The sequence below is a fragment of the Harpia harpyja genome, chromosome 12 (genome assembly GCF_026419915.1).
Source record: "Harpia harpyja isolate bHarHar1 chromosome 12, bHarHar1 primary haplotype, whole genome shotgun sequence".
In the NCBI taxonomy this organism is placed as follows: Eukaryota; Metazoa; Chordata; class Aves; order Accipitriformes; family Accipitridae; genus Harpia; species Harpia harpyja.
Genome location: NC_068951.1, coordinates 3093850 through 3112547, shown reverse-complemented (window position 1 = coordinate 3112547; position 18698 = coordinate 3093850). Strand labels below are relative to the sequence as shown.

At 41.5% G+C, this 18698-nt stretch overlaps 1 protein-coding gene across 3 annotated transcripts in view; it reads left to right on the top strand.

Annotated features, from left to right (window-relative positions):
• The first annotated feature begins 10165 nt into the window (after positions 1-10165).
• USP32 (ubiquitin specific peptidase 32) overlaps positions 10166-18698 on the top strand; it is an 81384-nt gene continuing 72851 nt past the window's right edge. For 2 of the 3 annotated variants that reach the window (XM_052802951.1, XM_052802950.1), the window contains exon 1: positions 10167-10332. In XM_052802951.1, the coding sequence (XP_052658911.1) occupies positions 10275-10332 (58 nt within the window). In that variant the 5' untranslated portion in view covers positions 10167-10274. Of the gene's footprint in view, positions 10333-18698 lie in introns of all 3 variants that reach the window. The other variant, XM_052802949.1, reaches the window with a different exon arrangement.

Below are 18698 nucleotides of genomic sequence, written 5' to 3'. Positions count from 1 at the left end.
GGAGGGGAGTGATTTTTGTTGGTATTAGCTGGCTAACATTTGTACAATGCTTTGGATGCTACAAAGTGATATATATCTAATGCTAAAAATTGAGAGATGCTCTCTGGGAGATAAGAAATGCTGTTTAAAAGCATTTTCTGATTGGCTACACAGAAAATTTCAAGGTCATACGTGCACCAGCTTGCAGGGATGCACAGCTGGTACCTCATCACTAAAACCAGCAGAATCTCAACTAGAAGGTTGTTAGTTAACTGTGTGGGTAAAAATGGAAGGATAAATTGAAACTATCTGAAAGTGGAAGAAGCAGCCGGGAAGCGATAAGAGAAAGAGAAATGAGTGGAGAAACTCTTGCCCATCATTGTGGTGTCCAAGTACTTTATAAGAACTTCAAATTGCTCCCTTCCTTGAATGTACCAATTTTCTTTTTCAAGCTGCAACAATTTGGCAATCTCCAGCTACTCTGAACTTGTCTTTTATTGCTAAGAATCTGCTCAAGAATCTCCTCAATATTCCAGGCCTAATTTTTATTACAGTAGCTGAAAGGAGCTGCTAGGCCAAAAGCTCTTCTAGGAGTAGCTGGGCTTCTAACCAAAGGGAGAGTGAGTGCCAAAGGCTTTTATGGATCATTTAACAGTATGTTTTATATAATAAAAACACATTCAAATACTTAATATAGTAGGCAAAATTTTGATTAACCCCTAATACTTTACCTTGCTGCATGGGTACAATCGATCCACAAAAATGGCAAGGCAAAATGTTGAAGGAGCTGTTTGTCCAGCAGCGATATGTCATGTTTGATTTTGAGAGTCCGCTGTAACACATCAGCAGCCACTGTGTGTTCAGCTGAAATGACAGCTAAACAATCTGGTCATCTGCATCCTGTTGTGGCTTATTGCTGTATTTAGGGGAATGAGGTGTGACGTAGTGGTTTGAGCAGATGGCAAGCCGTCGGACTTTTTTTTTGTTGCCTTGGCCAGCAGTTCTTCATTGACTCTGGACAGATTACAGGCATGATACTATCTTAGATAATGCTACTTGGTAAAAAAATTTAAAATCCCTAATTACTATGATTAGCCATTTGACACCATAAAAGAGAGGTCTGATATTTTAATGGTGGGGTTTTTAGCTATCTGTAGAGTGTCTGGAGTGTCCTTAACTCAAACAGGGAGGTGAAACTTTTGGGTCACAATCAGTGGTAGTGTGTGCACACCAGCATAAAAATGTGTGCGTGTGCATACACGTTTGTATATGCAGTTGTCCAGAGTTCTTTTACTATCTGTGTTGTGAAAGCACTGAACTGAGACATCAGTCTGTTGGCAAGGTCATGAAGGCTGGCAGGTTTCTCTATTTGGGGATGTCCTTTGTTTGTTCAGTGTTTGAATCGTGTGAAACCTTAATTAGCAAATAAGATGCTTTGGCCTTCCCTTCCAAGATCTGAAACAGAATTAAGGGAAGTGCAAGGATGTGCCAAATGACATGACGGTACTGGCTCCATGGTTTTTGTTTTACTCTGCTGCCCTGCTGTTTTGAGATGCGCTTTCCATTGTATCAGCTTCTGGCAAAACATTCATGAAGTTGTTACATGTTTTATGCTTTGGTATTGCTTTTTCTATATACAACATTCAAACTGCTAAGATGTTGGAGACCCTGTGTGCAGCAGCTGTTGCGCTAAGAAGAAAGAAGCTCTTTCTTTGAAAGGGAAAGTTGCCCTGTTGTGCCACAGTGGTAAGCCACTGCCTGCTGTGCACTGGGTTTGCTGTCGCACTCTGGGGGTGATGCAAGCATCCTCTTTCTACAATGCGACCTGGACTTTTCAGAGTAAACGTTAGTCACTTCTTGCAAAGCCACTCCTTTCATTTGATCTTCTGTGATTAATTATTTGCATTTCCTCTTGTCACAAAGCTTTTTTTTTCTTTTTCTTTTTTTTTTTTTTTTGCTGCTGAGGATGGAACTGCAGAGAAATCCTTTACTTCCATTCCAACGACACAGTGGTTTTCTGTCTACAAGAGAATACAGAATTGCTTTCATCAAACATATTTCTTTTCCCATTGTTTCCTGATGACAGATACTACTCTTAATCTACACAGAGACAACACTTAGAAATGGGAGATCTATGTTCCCATCAATTTTTGTTACGTTTTGTTATGCTAAATCATAGCATGTCTCACTTTCTGAATGACATGCTTCTGGATTTAGGTCTGCCTTTTTTTTTTGTCACAGTTTTTCTTTTTCAATGCTAGCAACAGCTTTGCCAAAGCTCATCTGTTCCTTTAGCATTCACTCCAGCAGGCTGATTAATTCTATCACACTTATGACATATCACATATATGGCATAATCAAACAGGTTGATAGAAAATCAGGAAGGCTGTGATATTTATAAAAATTTCTAATGCATTACACTTATCTTGTAACTTTCATTAGCTGTGGCACCTTGTTACTTCTGGGTTGGAAGAACATCAGCAAAGTCTGCCAGGAAAAAAAGGTTTTTTACTGTTCTTTGTGGGCCTCAAGTGTGATTGTGTCACCCTTCCACGCACAGGGAAGTTTTACTTAAGAGAACATCAAGAGTGGAGGGTGCCTTATGGTGTTTTCTTATGTGTGTTTCAAAGGCAACTGCAGTAAAAGTGGGGGATCACTTACCCACAAATCTTAAAATAGCTAAGAATGTGTGACGTACCTCATTTTCTTTGGTTGTGTAGATAACACTATTAATAACATGAGCTGGAATTATGTATTGAGTAGTAATATAAGCAGCAATTCTGAGTGGCTTTAAACTTGTCATGAACTCCCGGAACAAAAATATCCAGAGGGAAGGGGCTCAACAAAAATATTAATTAATTCTCTTATAAAGGGGTGGCAAAATTAAACAGAGGTAGCCCACAGCTCACATAAGGCCTGTGGGATGCCTCTACTTCCCTTGCTGTCTTTTCCTCTAGAAGACTGAGTGCTTCTCTCCAAACCCCTCTTCCCCTATCTGCTACAACCAGATATACAGGTATGGTGTTTGCCACATGTGGGTGTGCATAGCAGGTCTCCGGTCACTATTGCCTGCGTAGCAGTAGTTGTCACCTCCAAGCTGTACTGTCACTAGAGCTCAGCCCTTTGGGGCAGAGGGACACACTGTTCTCTCCTGCCTCCCCACCCTGCTTATATGGTATCAACCCATCAGGAAGGAGGAAGGTATGAAGTGTCTGCTGCTGCCAGCAAGTAGCAGGGGACAATTGCCAGCCCAGGGGCAAAGGGCCTGGCTGTTATGGCAGAGCCAGCAATGTCGGGGTAGGTGGGGAAGGGCAACTGCTTGAACAAGTCATGAGAGTGCTGGGAAGTGAGGATCTGTAGAGCAGGTGTAAAAGGAGAAGTGCCCTCGTACTGAAAATAAGGGGGGAAAATTCCAAATCATCTCACTCAGAGTCCCCTGGCTACACCACACTGCAATCCTGGGGAGCACTGCATTCATTAACACAACCCTTCAACAAGGGGAATGATTACTGGGTTTGCAGAAATCCTGTTTGAGTATTTGTGGTTAAGAAAGTAAACACAAAACTTATTAAAAATAGGGTGCGGCTTCCTGAGAAAGAAGATAATATTTAGAGTTCATTTTCTTATCTGCTGCTGCTAGTTACAGTGAGCTTATTAAAACTGAATTCTGTAGGTATTACATCTGTTTTCTTTGTTTTGTTTTTGGTTTTTGTTTTGTTTTGTTTTTTTTTATTCAGCTTTGACCATAAAAGCAATGGCCTTTTCACCTGCAAAGTTCTGCTACAAAGTTCATGCTGGCAATAGTGTGGGAGTACAGCTTATACAATAACAATGCGACATAGGAGGGTCCTGGTAAGAACCTGTTCCTTTTTTTTTTTTTTTTTTTTCCCTTTTCCCTAGCTTATATAAATCTGTAATGAATGTCACCCTGACTACTATTCTAAACCAGTTGTTTCCTAGAAAATGTGGGATGTGATAAAAGTTGCAATTTGCATATGTAGTTCTGTTGTTCTTTGAGGAAGCCTTTTGTATTTTCCCCTCTTCCTCTGATAACATCAGAATTAGATTGGCAGACAATGATTCGAGGTATTTTTCTCATTCATCAGTTCCTTATAATTAGAAAGATATGAAACCATTTAGCTATGAACACTGCGGGCCTACAGTGAACAAATACTCTTATTGCGCCTTGATATCTCTCCCACCTTCTGCTCTTTTCAAATATTTGAGATGTGCTCTGCTGCATTCCATTCAGGACTGTCTGTGAAGCAGGAAGGGGTAGAAGTTGTCTCATGTTTGTATAGTGCCTAGCACAGTGTGTCTCAAATCCTCACCAGTAGCAAAAAATGCAAATTACAGATGATAATCAGCTCCTACAGTCCTTTACCAAGTTTACTTCCAGACTTGAGGGGTGAAGATAGTTCTGTTAACTGTGTCTGTGTTGGAGATTTGGGATCTACATTTAAAAAGCACATAAATGTCTTAAAAGACTAAATCCTAGTGCAGTTAGTAGGACTTGTCTGGCTAGAATCCATTAAATGCAATTACAAGTTCTACTCTTACGTTTCTGCTCTGTGACCATTTGAGAAAACAAAGTTTTCTACATGCTTCTAGTGTGGGACTGTGGTTTTGTTCAGGCTTAGGTTTTTCTTTAAAAAAAAACACTCAAAACCAACCAACCAAAAAAACCCCAGAAAGTTTTATCAAGTTTAAATGCGTGGGGTAGACTGCCTGCCTCCAGTTGCTTGGAGCAGATCAGGACATGTCAAGGAAGGGTTTATTAAACAGAGGGCAGACTGAAGTGCTTACCTTTGACACATAAAAATTTAAGCCCTATATGATTGTTTGAGCATTCATAGGCTCAAGTATTTTCCTAGTCACAAATTTGATTTTGATGACCAGAAGTTCACTTGCTGGAGTAATAAAACCCCATAAAACTCCCTTACTGGGTTCCTAATATACAAATTCCTAAAGATGACCCATCCCACAGCATGTTTTTGTAAATAATCTGTAGTAATAATAACACGAAGCTACTTTACAAAAATATTACAACTAAGTAATAGTTATAGGGAAATATTTATGAGATATGGAGAGTCAGAGAATCTTTGGTGCTATGGGCTACTATTCTGTCAAAGTATAAAATTTGAGATCCCTTCTGCTCTATTTGACCTAGGCCTTTGACGTGAGTCTTCCTATTATTCTATCAAGTTCTCATCCCCTCGTGCCATTTTGTGGGTTTTTTTTGTCTGTTGGGCCATCAGCTTCTATACAACACTTAGGGCAATTTCAGCTTTAGTTTTAGCTCTCTGGATGCTTTTTTCATCTTTTTGCTGAAAACCTCTTCAGCCCTACTTCCTAATTTCCTATTAAGTACAAATACTAAAGAGTAGCCTAAGTTATTATTAGGCATTAAGCCTAAATGTTTTGTATTTTTTTTTTATATCACCCTCAACATAAAGATTGCAACTGTTCTGGAGAATAGTGCAGCATTTACATAGAATAGCATAATACACTTATCTATTTTGAAGTAGTTTGCAAAACTCAACTGATCCTTAAAAAACTAATAATATCTCAGGGCAGGGAGGTAGATACTGGGGAAAGAGAGGCAGAGATTTAGACGTAAATAATAGAGCAGGGCTGTCGTGGTTTAACCCCAGCCAGCAACTAAACACCACGCAGCCGCTCACTCACTCCCCCCCACCCAGTGGGATGGGGGAGAAAATCGGGAAAAGAAGCAAAACCCGTGGGTTGAGATAAGAACGGTTTAATAGAACAGAAAAGAAGAAACTAATAATGATAATGATAACACTCATAAAATGACAACAGCAATAATGAAAGGATTGGAATGTACAAATGATGCGCAGTGCAATTGCTCACCACCCGCCGACCGACACCCAGCCAGTCCCCCAGCGGCGAATCCCTGCCCCCCCCACTTCCCCGTTCCTATACTGGATGGGACGTCCCATGGTATGGAATACACCGTTGGCCAGTTTGGGTCAGGTGCCCTGGCTGTGTCCTGTGCCGACTTCTTGTGCCCCTCCAGCTTTCTCGCTGGCTGGGCATGAGAAGCTGAAAAATCCTTGACATTAGTCTAAACACTACTGAGCAACAACTGAAAACATCAGTGTTATCAACATTCTTCGCTCTGAACTCAAAACATAGCACTGTACCAGCTATTAGGAAGACAGTTAACTCTATCCCAGCTGAAACCAGGACAAGGGCCTAGAACTTGCATTTTTGCTTCCTGTTTTTAGTGAATTTAAATCAGGAAATCCTAGGGACTTACACAGCTCTTCTCAGAATTCTTTTTGATTCACTGCAGCAGTTCCACAATTATTTGGCTTATCTCTTTTGAGTTCAGGCCTTTTCACTGCAACTCAAAACACTTTCTCCTTAGCAGATGCCCACTTCAGGCTCAGTTGAAGTCTGTGTCTTTTTTTTTTTTTCCTGTTCCCGGTAGCATTGTGGACTGCCAACCACCCTCCTGGTGACTGGCAGCTGCTCTGCCAAGAAGGCAACATTGCTGCAAGCCTCCTGCAGCTTCTGTGCAGCAGTAAATGTCTGGTTTTCCACAGATACTTGACAATGATGCAAAGATACTTAAAGATATTTGCTAAGTGCTTATGAATTAATTTGTGATTAGTGAATAATTAAATAAATCACAGCAATCAAAAGGACACGTGGCCAGTTACAGTTAGATTTGCACATATAGCACTTTTCTACCAGAAGAGAAGAGCTCAATTTGTCTAATACAAGTCTAAATTCACTGTATCTTAATTTGATTTACCTTTGACATAACATTTAAATAGTAGCAACATCTATAATTTTATGCTCCCCAATAAGGCTTCATTAAAAACTTACTGCCAGATCTAATCCGTGGTTAACATACAAAGTCTTATCTCAAGGTTCCTGCTTCAATGCCTTTGAGAACATGCTTAATTTAATCTGAACAAAGACACTGCCATCGTAAGCCTCCAGTCTGATTTTCCAATCTAGGATATCTTTGTTATTAAATTTGGTGCAAGCCATGGTGCATACAGTGGATCAAGTAAATTATTTTAAAGCACTCTTCAAACAAAATTCTACTGCTTGTTAGACATCATTCTTATCTCTGGGACATAAGAGATGTCACTTTAGTTTGGATTTTTTAAAATGTCATACAAAAATGCAGTATAAGTCTAAACAACTTAGCTAGCTGTAAATTGCAGCAAGCTTTCATGTAATATATATTTTTAAGCATTTTGGAAAGAGCATGTTTTTAAATATGAATTGTTAACCATCATTATTAACCATCATTCCACTCCATTTTCCTTCCTCTAGAGGAAGGAACTCCTCACTAGAGGGTTATGCTTTCTCATTTGCATCAAATACCAAGTCAGCTGTTTGTGACTGTAAGATGGTGGCAGGATCTGACTTGTAATTATAATTTTAGACATTCTTTTTTTTTTTTTGTGATTTAGAAAGTGAACCAGTTGTCATTAAAACCCCTATACTGCCTAATAAACCCTGTTCTCAGGCAGCAGAGATTGTGTATGCTACAAGTAGAGGTTCTGTCAAGACATAACAAATAAAACTGGAATAGTTTTACAAAGTACTGGTGAGGCCTCAGCTGAAAATGGAATAAAAGTCTGGTTATTTGTACTTGAAAAAGTGATCTGAAATGGGCATAGAGGGAGTTTGCTAAGAATTGGTGGAATGATGTACTTCTTTAGAGAGGGGCAACTAGAGAGCTTAATTAGTTGAGGGTTTTTTTGAAACCTTTGAAAGAGATAGATGGGTTTCTGTAAACATACAGAAAGGTATGATGGTAATTCATCCATGTTGCAACATGGAATTGAGTAGATGCAGGAGAGCAGTTAAACTGTGGTGGTTGCAATAGCATCGGATGGGAATTATTGTCCTGGCAGGTTCCTTCACTCCTACATGTCTAGATGAAACAGGCCCGGGAGTGTTATGTCAGTTCTGTGGTGTGCCTTGTTACTTGAGGATTTGTTGTTGCTGTTTAATAATATAACTTACTGAAAGCAAGAGACTTAAGAGAGGTGAGGCAAGGATAAACAGTCATGGAGAATTCAGTATGAAAGCTAGAAGAAATTGGCGTGAAGCTGTCTTACAACACCATTGTAGTTGCTTCCTGCTCTAATTGCTTTCTGTAACTGCTCTGCCAAGCAAAACGGGACTCTCTGTATCGTTATCTTTGTAATTCAGAGGAGCAACCAAAACATTAAAAGATAATTACTAGACATAAGGTCACACAGGAATACCACAGTGAAGTCAGGAATTAAACCATGTCTCCTCAGGTGCGAGTTAATGCTTCAAAAAAAGTGATCCATCACAAACAGAGCATGGTACAAGGAATGCCATCGTTAGGGGTTGGAATACTTCATTTAATCACAAGATAAAAGACTTCTCCAGCTGTTTCTAATATTGCCAACTTACGCTTTTGATTGACATGTTGCCATGCTTGTTGAATTCATTCTCTCAAATATTTTAAAGAGATTATATTGTACCTAAATTGAAAGCTGCTTGGGTGAGGGACTTTACTGAGAAGAGATATATGTAAAGGTAGCATAGGAGTAAGAGGATATAAGGGAGTTTATATCCTCTTTAACAGATAAGTATGTAACAAGTGGCTGGTGGGTTGAAGTATGTTTCCAATAATTTCATTTATGTTTTTAAAAAGGACTTAAGGTCCCCCCTCATCCCCATAGTCTATATTCCAGAGAGGCAGAAGGTCCTTTGTGGCAGATTTTATGCTCGAGTGTAATAATTATATTCTTTGCCACAAATCTAAGATAATAAACAATTCAGATGATGGCAGAAAAAAATGTAAGGCGGCTTTACAAAGAGTAACTCATTTGTAGTGTCTGTGCACTTGTGTTACATGAGGAGAAATTTGGCCTTCAAGCCAGCTTCTCTGTAATCGGCATTCCTGGCTTTGCATATCAGATATTAAATTTGTTTGGAATGTTTGCTATAAAAATACCTACACGTGAACTTACATCAGTGAGAAAGTAACTTCGGCTTGACCTTTCTCCAGCTCTGATGTGGTAAGATCATTCAGTATGGAAACTGTAACTTAGGGAATGACTTGCAACTGGTGTTTTCACAGGCTTTGTTTCTGTGCAGGAACAATCCTTGGAACGAGCTGCCCTTGGAAATCAGCGTTTTCTTTCAAACTCCTTATTTTCTGCTCGGGAGTGACCCAGGGTATGTTACCAGGCTTAATGTTGTAACAAAGCCATTTGGGAAATCCTCCCATTCTGTGAAAGCGTCGGACTGAATACTAAGAGCGAACACGCTGAAGAACAGCAAAGGACACAAGTCTTTTTGATCCTTTTTACAATTCAGTCCGTGTTTCTGTTTCAGACACTGAAAGGACATTTTAATGGAACAGGAACTTCCTACTGTCACCCCATGCTTGCAGTGACTCTCCTTCAGAGGACTTTCCGAAGAGAACCGCGGTCCCCTGCGGGCTATGAGGGGGGCTGACGCGCCGAGGCACTGCCGTAGCGGGGAGAGGCCGTTTTGCCCTGGGCCGCGGTGCACCGCAGCCTTGCGCCTCTCCCTCGGCGGGCGTTGCGCTCACCTAGGGAAAGTGTCGACGGTTTCGCAAGTGCCAAATTTTGCAGCCTGTGCGCGAGGGGAGAGAGCTCTTTCTCACAGGCCCTTCCTCTCTGTCCCCTGGGGGGGTACGGCTGGGCGCATAACGGCCCTGAGACAGGGTCGGAGACACCGGCCCCTCGCTTCCCCCGAAGGAAGGACCGCGGTTTTTGCCCGGGCCGGCGGTCGGCAGGCCCGGCCGGCGCCGCTCCTGTCAGCCGCCCCCTCCGCGGTCAACGGCTGAGGGGAAGGCGGGAGGCGCGCGCCGGCGCCTTCAGCGGGCAGCGAGGGAAGGAGGCGGGGCCTGCCCGCCTCACGTGACGCGGGGCGCTTCCCCCTGTGGCGCGAAGGGCGCGAGAGAGGCTCGCGCGCGCGACCCCCATTAGGAGGCGCCACGGGGAGAGGGAGCGCGAGCGAGAGGCGCGCGGCTCGGGGCGGGGGGGGGAGTGGTGGAAGCGGTGCAGGAGCACAACGGCCCTCCCCGTCACGTGACAGCGGCGGGGCGGGCTCCTCACGTGACCCGCGATGGAGGCGGCGGCGGGGAGGGCGCGCGGCCGCCTCCTCCCCCCGGCCGCCCCGGCCCGCCCCGCCCCCCCCCGCCCGCGCCCTGTGCTCCGGAGTCGCTAGCGGCGCAGCCCGGGCTCCGCGGCGCCCAGCCGGCCGGCGGGGGAAGGCCATGGACTAGAGGGGGCATCATGGGCGCCAAGGAGTCCCGCATCGGCTTCCTCAGCTACGACGAGGCCCTGCGAAGGGGTGAGGGCGAGGGGGGGGGGGGGCACTGTGGGCCTGCGGGGCCGGGGTAGGGTGGTGGTGGTGTGCGGCTGCGGGAGGGGGCCCCCCCGCTCTGCCCCTGTCAGCGGGCGGTGAGGCGAGGCGGCGTCTGGTGGTTCCTCACACCACCATGACAGACCCCGGCGCGGAGGCACTTGCGCCGTTCCTCTACCTCGGGCTCCTTCCCCGCCCCCTTCCTCCCCCCCCCCCCCCCCGCCTTACTTATTTATTTATTTATCTCCCCTATCTTAATCATGAGGCCTGGGCAGCAGCCGCGGGGAGGATCTGTCTCCTCTCCTAGCAGTCGTCCCGCTCCCGCCGCTCAGCCCGCAGCCGGGCGAGAGGTAGAGCCAGCCGGCGGGCGATGCGATGATGCCGCCAGACCCTCCCGCCGTCTGGCAGCCCTCGGCCTCGCCTTTAGCCTGTTCGCTTGCCGGTTCTCTTAGCTCCCCTGGAAAAGGATAAGGCGTTGGGAAATCCTGCCGTGCCGATGTGACAGGACTCGCCGCGCTGCTCCTCTCGCCGCGCTGCCTGTCAGCTCGCTCGTACCTGCTGGCTCCTCATGTTTACTTGCTGCATGTCCGTGATAGGGAGCACGCATCCGCATCTCTAGGTTGAAAGATGGATGTAGCTCGCGTGGTTTGTCATATGTGTTGCTGGTTTAGCCCGTTTCTAGATTCCTGTTGAAGAATTTAAAGAGGAACTAGCCAAGGGAAAACATAAACAAGCGAAATGCTGAATGCTTGCAGCTGCAGGGCTCCAAGGCGACAGGCAAGCTACACCCTGCCGGTTACCTTGCTCTAGAACTGATAGCCAGGTCCAAGGACAAAGAGGGACAGGAATCTTCAACAGTAAATGGTTTGCAGGGAGGATAGTTTTTTGTAATTGTTGCTCTGTTGTGTATTTGTGTGATGTAGTGCAGACAGTTAAAGCAGTTCACCTGTTTGATATTTTAAGCATTGACAGAATTCATAAGCTCAAACCGATACATGGCTGCCCTTTTTATTTCTACTTACGTCTCAGAAGCATGTAATGATTGATAAGGGAAAACTGGGAGGAAGCCTTGAGTGTTAATTGAAGGAGAAACAAATTAATGTCAAATGGAATTTTTATTAAATATTTTTTAATTTTTTTTTTCTGCGGTGGAGCCCCTGAAGGATGCCATGTCAAATAGGAAGTGGAGCAACATACTGTCAAGCAGAAGAAACAAATATGTGATTCAAACTCCCTTTCATTACAGATTTTAAACATAACAGCCTTGAAGAATTTCACTTCTAGTGAAAGTATAGGAAGTCTTCAAAAGCATTGGTGTATGTGTTTTTAGAGGAGCTGGAGTCATAAATGTAGCTTGGTAGAGGTGTGAAGTTCAATATAACAGGAAGTGTTTGAAATAAGCTCTTTGGTAGAAAATACATTCATTTGGTCAAGATGCCTATTCCAAAGTTCACAAATAAGAAAACCCAAATGTTTTGAATTTTAAAGTTAGATTTAAACTCGTATACTGCTTCAAAATCTAGGAAGTTGATCTGGGTGTTTCATAATTAAAAGTTTATTTGACGTAAAAATAAGATTGGGTTTTTTTAAAGTAATTTAAAATTATTTCTTGCATGCTGAACATAGTATTTTTCTTTGATGTTATTCTATCCATATGAGGCGTTCAATACTGTTTTTCTGTAGAAGAACAGAAAGGTTGTTTTAGGCTCTCTAATATAAATTGGTGTTTTGCTACATAACTACGTTGTTTACTTAACCAGTGAATCATTGTATGTATAAAACAGGCTAGTTATCAAAACATTATTTGTTAGGCCATTCTTACTTGCACAGAACCATGCTGGTACTTGGGGCACTTCTGTGGACACAGTGATAATGGACAAGCATAAATATTAAAAAAAGAAAGCCAAATATATTTATGTCCAATTAGATCTACCTTCTCTAACATTGTATCCTGGTCTTTAAATGCCGAGAAAGTTTTATATTAGGTGATACTGTACAAATCCTTCAACTGTGAATTCTTCATATGTAATCAATAGTAGTTAACTATACTTGTAGAAATAGTAATCGTTCAGATTACTACTGAATGTTGTGATCATATTTTTAAGACACTAGTTTTAATTTCAGTTGTTCAGAATATCTGGAAAAAAGCAATGAGTGCTGCTGGTTCTGTAAGCTTCAGAAAATAAGGCTGACTTTTAAGGTGTGAATGGCCGCAATTTTATTTATTGCAATTCCATTTTGGGAGTAACCAGCGGTTGTGAAGGCGAGGAGAGTTTTTGTGGTTAAACACTCACAATATAAATAACTGTAGCTAAAGTGTAACTTCTGTTCAAGGAGATGAAAATGTGAGAGCAGTCTACTGTTAATGGCCTTTTTCACCCTTGAACATGAGACAGTACTGCTTTTTTTTTTTTGCCTTTTCTTTTTTCCCCCCTGCTTGTTGGCACAGACAGCTGACCGGCGCTGTGGATGACGAGGAGGCCATGTGCATGGGCATGATGAAGTAGTCTTGTGTCCACCAGTGCAGGTCACACTGAGTCTTTTTAGTCTCCCTTTTTCCCTCATGCCCTGTAAAATCTGTGTCCAGTTGTGTAGTTTGAGAGTGAGAAGTCAGGGATGCTATTTTAGACATCTCTTGTTACGAATATTGCCAAATTATGGTCATCTTATTTATAGTAGCCAGAGGCACTGCTTTGCCTGTTGCTGTGGAAAAGGTATGGGTTCTGAACTTGTGGCGAGAGCTCTTCCTGACCCTGTACACCTCCTTCTGAGGGTGACTTCTTTGTAAGGAGGCAAAATTCGCGGACAGGTCATTATAGGTGAAGTGAAAGAAGTGCTTCACTCCAAGCTGGGCATAGGTTTATTGGTTATTTTATCAAACTAAGTTTGTGATGGCAGAAATGGGTAATGTGGCTCTTGAGTTTGTTGCTTTTTTCCTTAGCCCTAAGCTCCAACAACAGTTGTCTTCCTAGGGCAGTGCCACAGGTTAGGCAGGCTTCCCTAGCTCAGTCAGTATCCCTTTTTGGTTTGGTGCCTTTTCCAACGTGTGCCTCTGATTTCTGACTCCTCTACTACCATTCTGTTCATCAGGCTGGCTGGCTGCTCGCTCTTTCTGAGAATTGCCCCATGTTAGGCATTGCCTTATGCCAAGGACGTAGTGCTCTAAAGTCTGCCTTATCTTTTACTTGTTCTGCTGGCAGCCTTGACACCTGATTCCTTAAAGGGCTGTCTTTGGGCCAATAAAACTTCATAAAAGGAAGAACTTTCTCTTACTATTGTATTAGCTCTAGCACAGGAACTCCTGCGCTATGCTGTGCTGTGTATAGAATATTTTAATAAGGATTCCCCAGGAAAGAGATGGTTACGTGTTACTGTTGGCCAATTTATTTCAGATCCCTAAGGACTGTGTTTTCCAGTGACTGTTGATGTATTCTGCTTAAGTAACTTTCAGAATATAATCACAGAGTGAGCGTAAATTTATGAAGGTACTTGAACATTATGAGATTATAGAATCTATAGTCAAAGTTTCTGTGAGTGCTACTTAGAGCAGGTCATGCTAACTCAGGCCATTTTCAGCTTATGTATGGTAACTATGCAGTCAGGTAACCACTTAAACAAAAGAAATGTCAGTGAATAATCATGGATCTGTCAGATTTGTGCCAGAGAGGAAGGCAGGGTTTTCTTTCTGCTTAAAGCAAGGTAAAATTTTTGTCGCATATATACTGGGATGGAAGAAGGGGGAACTGCCACAACATCAGCGTGGTTGGTGAGTATACTGTGTGGAGAAATGAGTGGCTGCTGATAGATCTGTTTTGTTTTGTGCACAGTGATCTCTGAGAAAAAGAGCAAAAAGAAAGAACAAAAATAGTGCCATCTTTAAAAAATGTGCATGCAATTAAAATGCCAGCTAATATTGAGGCAAAACTTGCAAGTGTATCAATTTCACAGGATTTGCCTCTCCAGAGGTCATGAAATAGTAGTTTTTGAAGACAGTTTTCTTTCCTGTTTGTGTATCTCAAAGATGCTACCGATAGGAGAACAAGCCTGTCAAAGCAAGGAAAACCCGCTTTAATCCACAAAAAGGTTAGTTAGTATGCTCTCCAATGATGACTAATGTTATCTGATGGGCAGAGGATAAGTCTCGCTGATGACCTTTTGTGTCTTGATTGAATTTGAAAAATAGCTACATTTGTTTTATTTAAATCAAGACATATATATCTGGTGTCTAATCATTAACATCCTCAAGCGCACAGATGTAATAAATCTGACAAAAGGATGATGGAAAACTTGTGCAAATATATAATCATCTATTTGAGGTTGTCTTGATCTCAACCTGGTGAGAAAATCCATGGACTCAGCCCTTGAGCCCACAGAAGACTACTTTTTATTACTCCTGACTATGAAATTAACTTTTTAAATCCCAGATGCATTTTTAGGAAAAATGATCAGGGAACCATTTTAGTGGTGTATTCTCTTCTTTCCATATCCCATGAAGGCAATTGTTCTACTTCCTTTTCTCTTGTATCTGAAAGACAGTGCTTGCACACCGTAGGTAGGTGAACGTTCTTCAGGTTATGTTGTTTTCTAGGGGTATAAACCTGTGTCCTTCTGTTTAAGGAGCTTTTGAGTTTTCAGATGCATGTGATGAAAATGCCTAGATCTCTCTCAGCCTTCCTTTTTTTGTTGGTTTTTTTTTTTTTTTTAGCTATCAGAATGAATAGGATCCACTGTTGAGACGGTCTAGATTATACAGTGAGACTTGTTATGTCAGCCAGTATTTGATGGCTTTAGGGCTCTGTCATATGATTAAAGCAGGTATGAATGCATAGCTTCACACTTCCTGTTTATAAATCTGTAGAGCTGCAAGTAGCCGCTCAAATTCACAGAGCAGTAATTATTTCACAACTTTGGCATTCAGTTCTGATGGTTGTTTTGGGAGGATTCATCAGTAGTCTCTGCTGAACATGTACTACAATGCACAAGTGACTTGGGGATTTCTACTTAAATTTCCACGAACTGATGAAAAGAGGCTGCTATTAGAAGAGAGGTTACTTCTCTGTAATTCTTCATCTGCTAAGATGCAGTGACCACTTTCTCTTCTTTTACTTCAGGTTCGAAGTTTAGAGAAGTGTACTCAGTGGTTTTCAACCTCTTCTTACTTGTAACTGCCCAAGTTATTTCTATTGGAAATGAGGAACATTTGTATAGTGAACTTAAGTCAACTAACAGTAAGTTTCCTTTCCTGAGATGCCTTTTGTGGTCTTTAGAAAATACCAGTTGAAAACTTACGAATTAGAGGAAAACTTTGCCTTCTGCTTAGGCTTCTGTGAGTGCTGTGGTTCTGAGGGACTGATCGCATACCTCTTGGTAGGTTTTTAGTAAATCTTAAATGGTTCCCAAGTCCAGCTGTACCAAGCATGGCACTAACTTGGTGAGTAAGTACTCAAATGTTGGATGTGTACACAGTGATGTAAGTCTGATAAAAGAGGATTTAAGAATGTAGGCATTTCATAAACAAGATACAGTTGAACGTCTTAAAGCAAGAAGCCCTCAAAACCTTGAAATATGATTCAGTAAATGTTGGGAGTCCTCTGGTTTCACACTTCAACAGGTGAATCGTGTCTCTAAATAATAGTAGTTTCATAATATTAGATGCATTTTTGTCCTGTCAGCATACTACTAGAGATTCAAATCAAAGCGGTCAGGAAAGCTGCCAGATGAGCATAAATAGATGATATCACCCCAGCCATGGTGGCAGAAGTTAAAGAATAAGCTGAACAAATCCTCATTTCGAGTGTTAAACGTCTTGATATAAGCTAAAAATACACTATCAGGCTATCATATACGTCATATATTTTCTTATATTGATGTGGACTAAAATTGAGTACTCAAAACATTTATTTGTTTTATAGATTATATGCCTATATATCTCATAGCTCATATAACTGTTGCTTGTTCTGTGTTATTTCTTGTATTTTAATCTACAAAATCAGTTATTTTCATGGTCACCTCTTTCTAATCGGCTTCTAGTTTTTACTCCTGTAAGAGCAGGCCTCTTTTTTTTTTTTTTTTTTTTTTTTAAAAATATACATGCCCATAGAAAGTTGTTGAACTTCATCTTCAGAGGTTTTCTAGACCAGCCTGGACAAAGCCCTCCACAAGCTGGTTTGAGTTCAGTGTTGACCCAGTTTCAAGCACAAGGCTGAACTAGGTGACCTCCTGAGATACTTTCCAACCTGATAGATTCTATGAAATATTTCTGTTCATCTTGAATTTTGTAAAGCCTTGTTTTTATGAAATACAACATCAGGGTCCTCAAATCTTCCTGACAGTGTCCTACAGAGAAAATAAGACAAAAATAGAAACTAGGAAGCTTTTCAAAATGATATGAAGCATCTCTAATGAAATGTGAAAGAAAAAAAAAAAAAAAGAGGGGGCTACTTGGGTCCTGTTGTATTTGACCTATAACAGTATCAGGCTTTCTGGCTGCTGGCACTACGGGAGAAATGAGTGAAACAACCCTCATCCCCTTTCTTCTGCTCAAAGGGAAGCCAGCCTACTGTCTCATTTCATAAAAAAAGTAAGGCATTCAGTTCTTTAGTACTCAAAAAAATGAAACCACATTCAAAAAATGGGCCTGTGAAGAGATGACAAGCTTTGTGAGAATAAAAAAGAACGTAACATTAGCAAGTAATGTGATTAGGTGAGGCATGATATGCCTATTTAATTCTATAAATAAAGATTGTTGTACAACTGCTGCTTTGCGATAGGACTGATAATGATTTTTCTGTATTTGAAAAAAAACAGATTTTACTAATGTCTGTCATTTTAAAATGACAGAACATCTTCTGAAAATTTAGTATATTTTTGGTTAGGTTGTGAATTCATGCATTCGTTCTAAATAATTTGGTATATGGGGAGTGCCAGGTAGGTCTAATGAGTTGTATGTCCTTGAGCTCTTATCATGGCATCTGTATGACTTAGCTACTAATTATCTTTAAAATAATCCTGCTCTTTTTTGGTCCAAGAAGAAATTCAAAATACAGTGAGCATACAGAAAAGAAATGGAGGAGAGGCAGAACAAGTGTTGCATTTTCAAATACCAGAATTGTTTCTGTCTGCTGACTGCGTTATTTCAAGGACTGTTGTAAACCAGAGCTACTGAGTTGGGTTTTTTAGGGCCTCCTGGATTATTTAACAGTAGTCTATTAATTGTAAAGATTTGCTAGCGGGGAGCTGTGCATCCAGTTCAAGTCCTACTGGGCCAGGTAGGTGCTGTGTTCCTCTTTGGGTTGGGAGCTGCAGTCTTGTTTTACTGCTGCTGACTGAGGGACTGGGAGCGCACCGAGAAATGTTTGGTGTCTCGCCATGGAACCTTACAGAGTTAGGTACTTACGGACACCTATGAAGTGAAGTTGTGTTCTTAATGAGTGGAAAAAGTGTGAGAGTTTTTCTGCCTGTCCTTGACTGGTAAGTCTTTGTAATGAGTGTGGTGTCTGCTGTCTGCTTTGTTACAGCAGCCTAGCTAACTAGCAGTACTGAACTATTTGGTGGTAACTTCCAGAATTATTTTGAATAACATGTGGGACTCGGTGTTCAGTGGAGGCTACTCAGGAGCACAAAGTGTTGAATTTCACCTGCCCGGCCTCTCTTTAGGTGAGCTCCAGTTGGGTGTTGACTGGTAGTTGGGTTCTGCGAGGAACATCCAATGAGATGGAAAGTGTGCTGAAGGTATATATGCAGGTCTTCAAGTTCTGCACGCATGTTTTCAGAACTGCATTTCACAGTCTAGTCTTCCGTGTTCTTCATAATAAAACTGATGATTTCCTAGTTTAAGTTTTGGTACAGGAAAGAAAGTTCTGGAGGTTAATTCTAAATAAGACTTTCAATTTTTAAGTATTTTTAAAACAAGTTATTTCTTAATTTGTTAAATTGCTTGAAGCAGTCGCTTTTTCTTTAAGTTGTACTTAGTCTGAATTACTGTGAATGTCCATGTGATATTTGCAGTATTGAAGAACTACAAAAAGCATCTTTAACGTTTAATTTTCAAATGAAAAGGTCATTTACATAATGAGACAATGAAGCCTTTGGGCAAAGATGAATGTAGAAGAAAAATCCATTAAGGTAGATTCTGCCTAAGAGTTTGAAAGGGTCTAATTCACAAAACTTTGAATACTGTATTATTGCTAGCACTTACTGGAATAAAAATACCCTGCTTGCCTAAAGAGTGGCAAAATCCTAATGTGCATTCTCTTTTGCGATTTCTTCAGGGACATCTTACTTTTGTTAGTGATGACTGTGTCGGTGTAGCTTTAGTGTTTTCAGCTTAGCTGTGTAATAATACTTAGCATTTC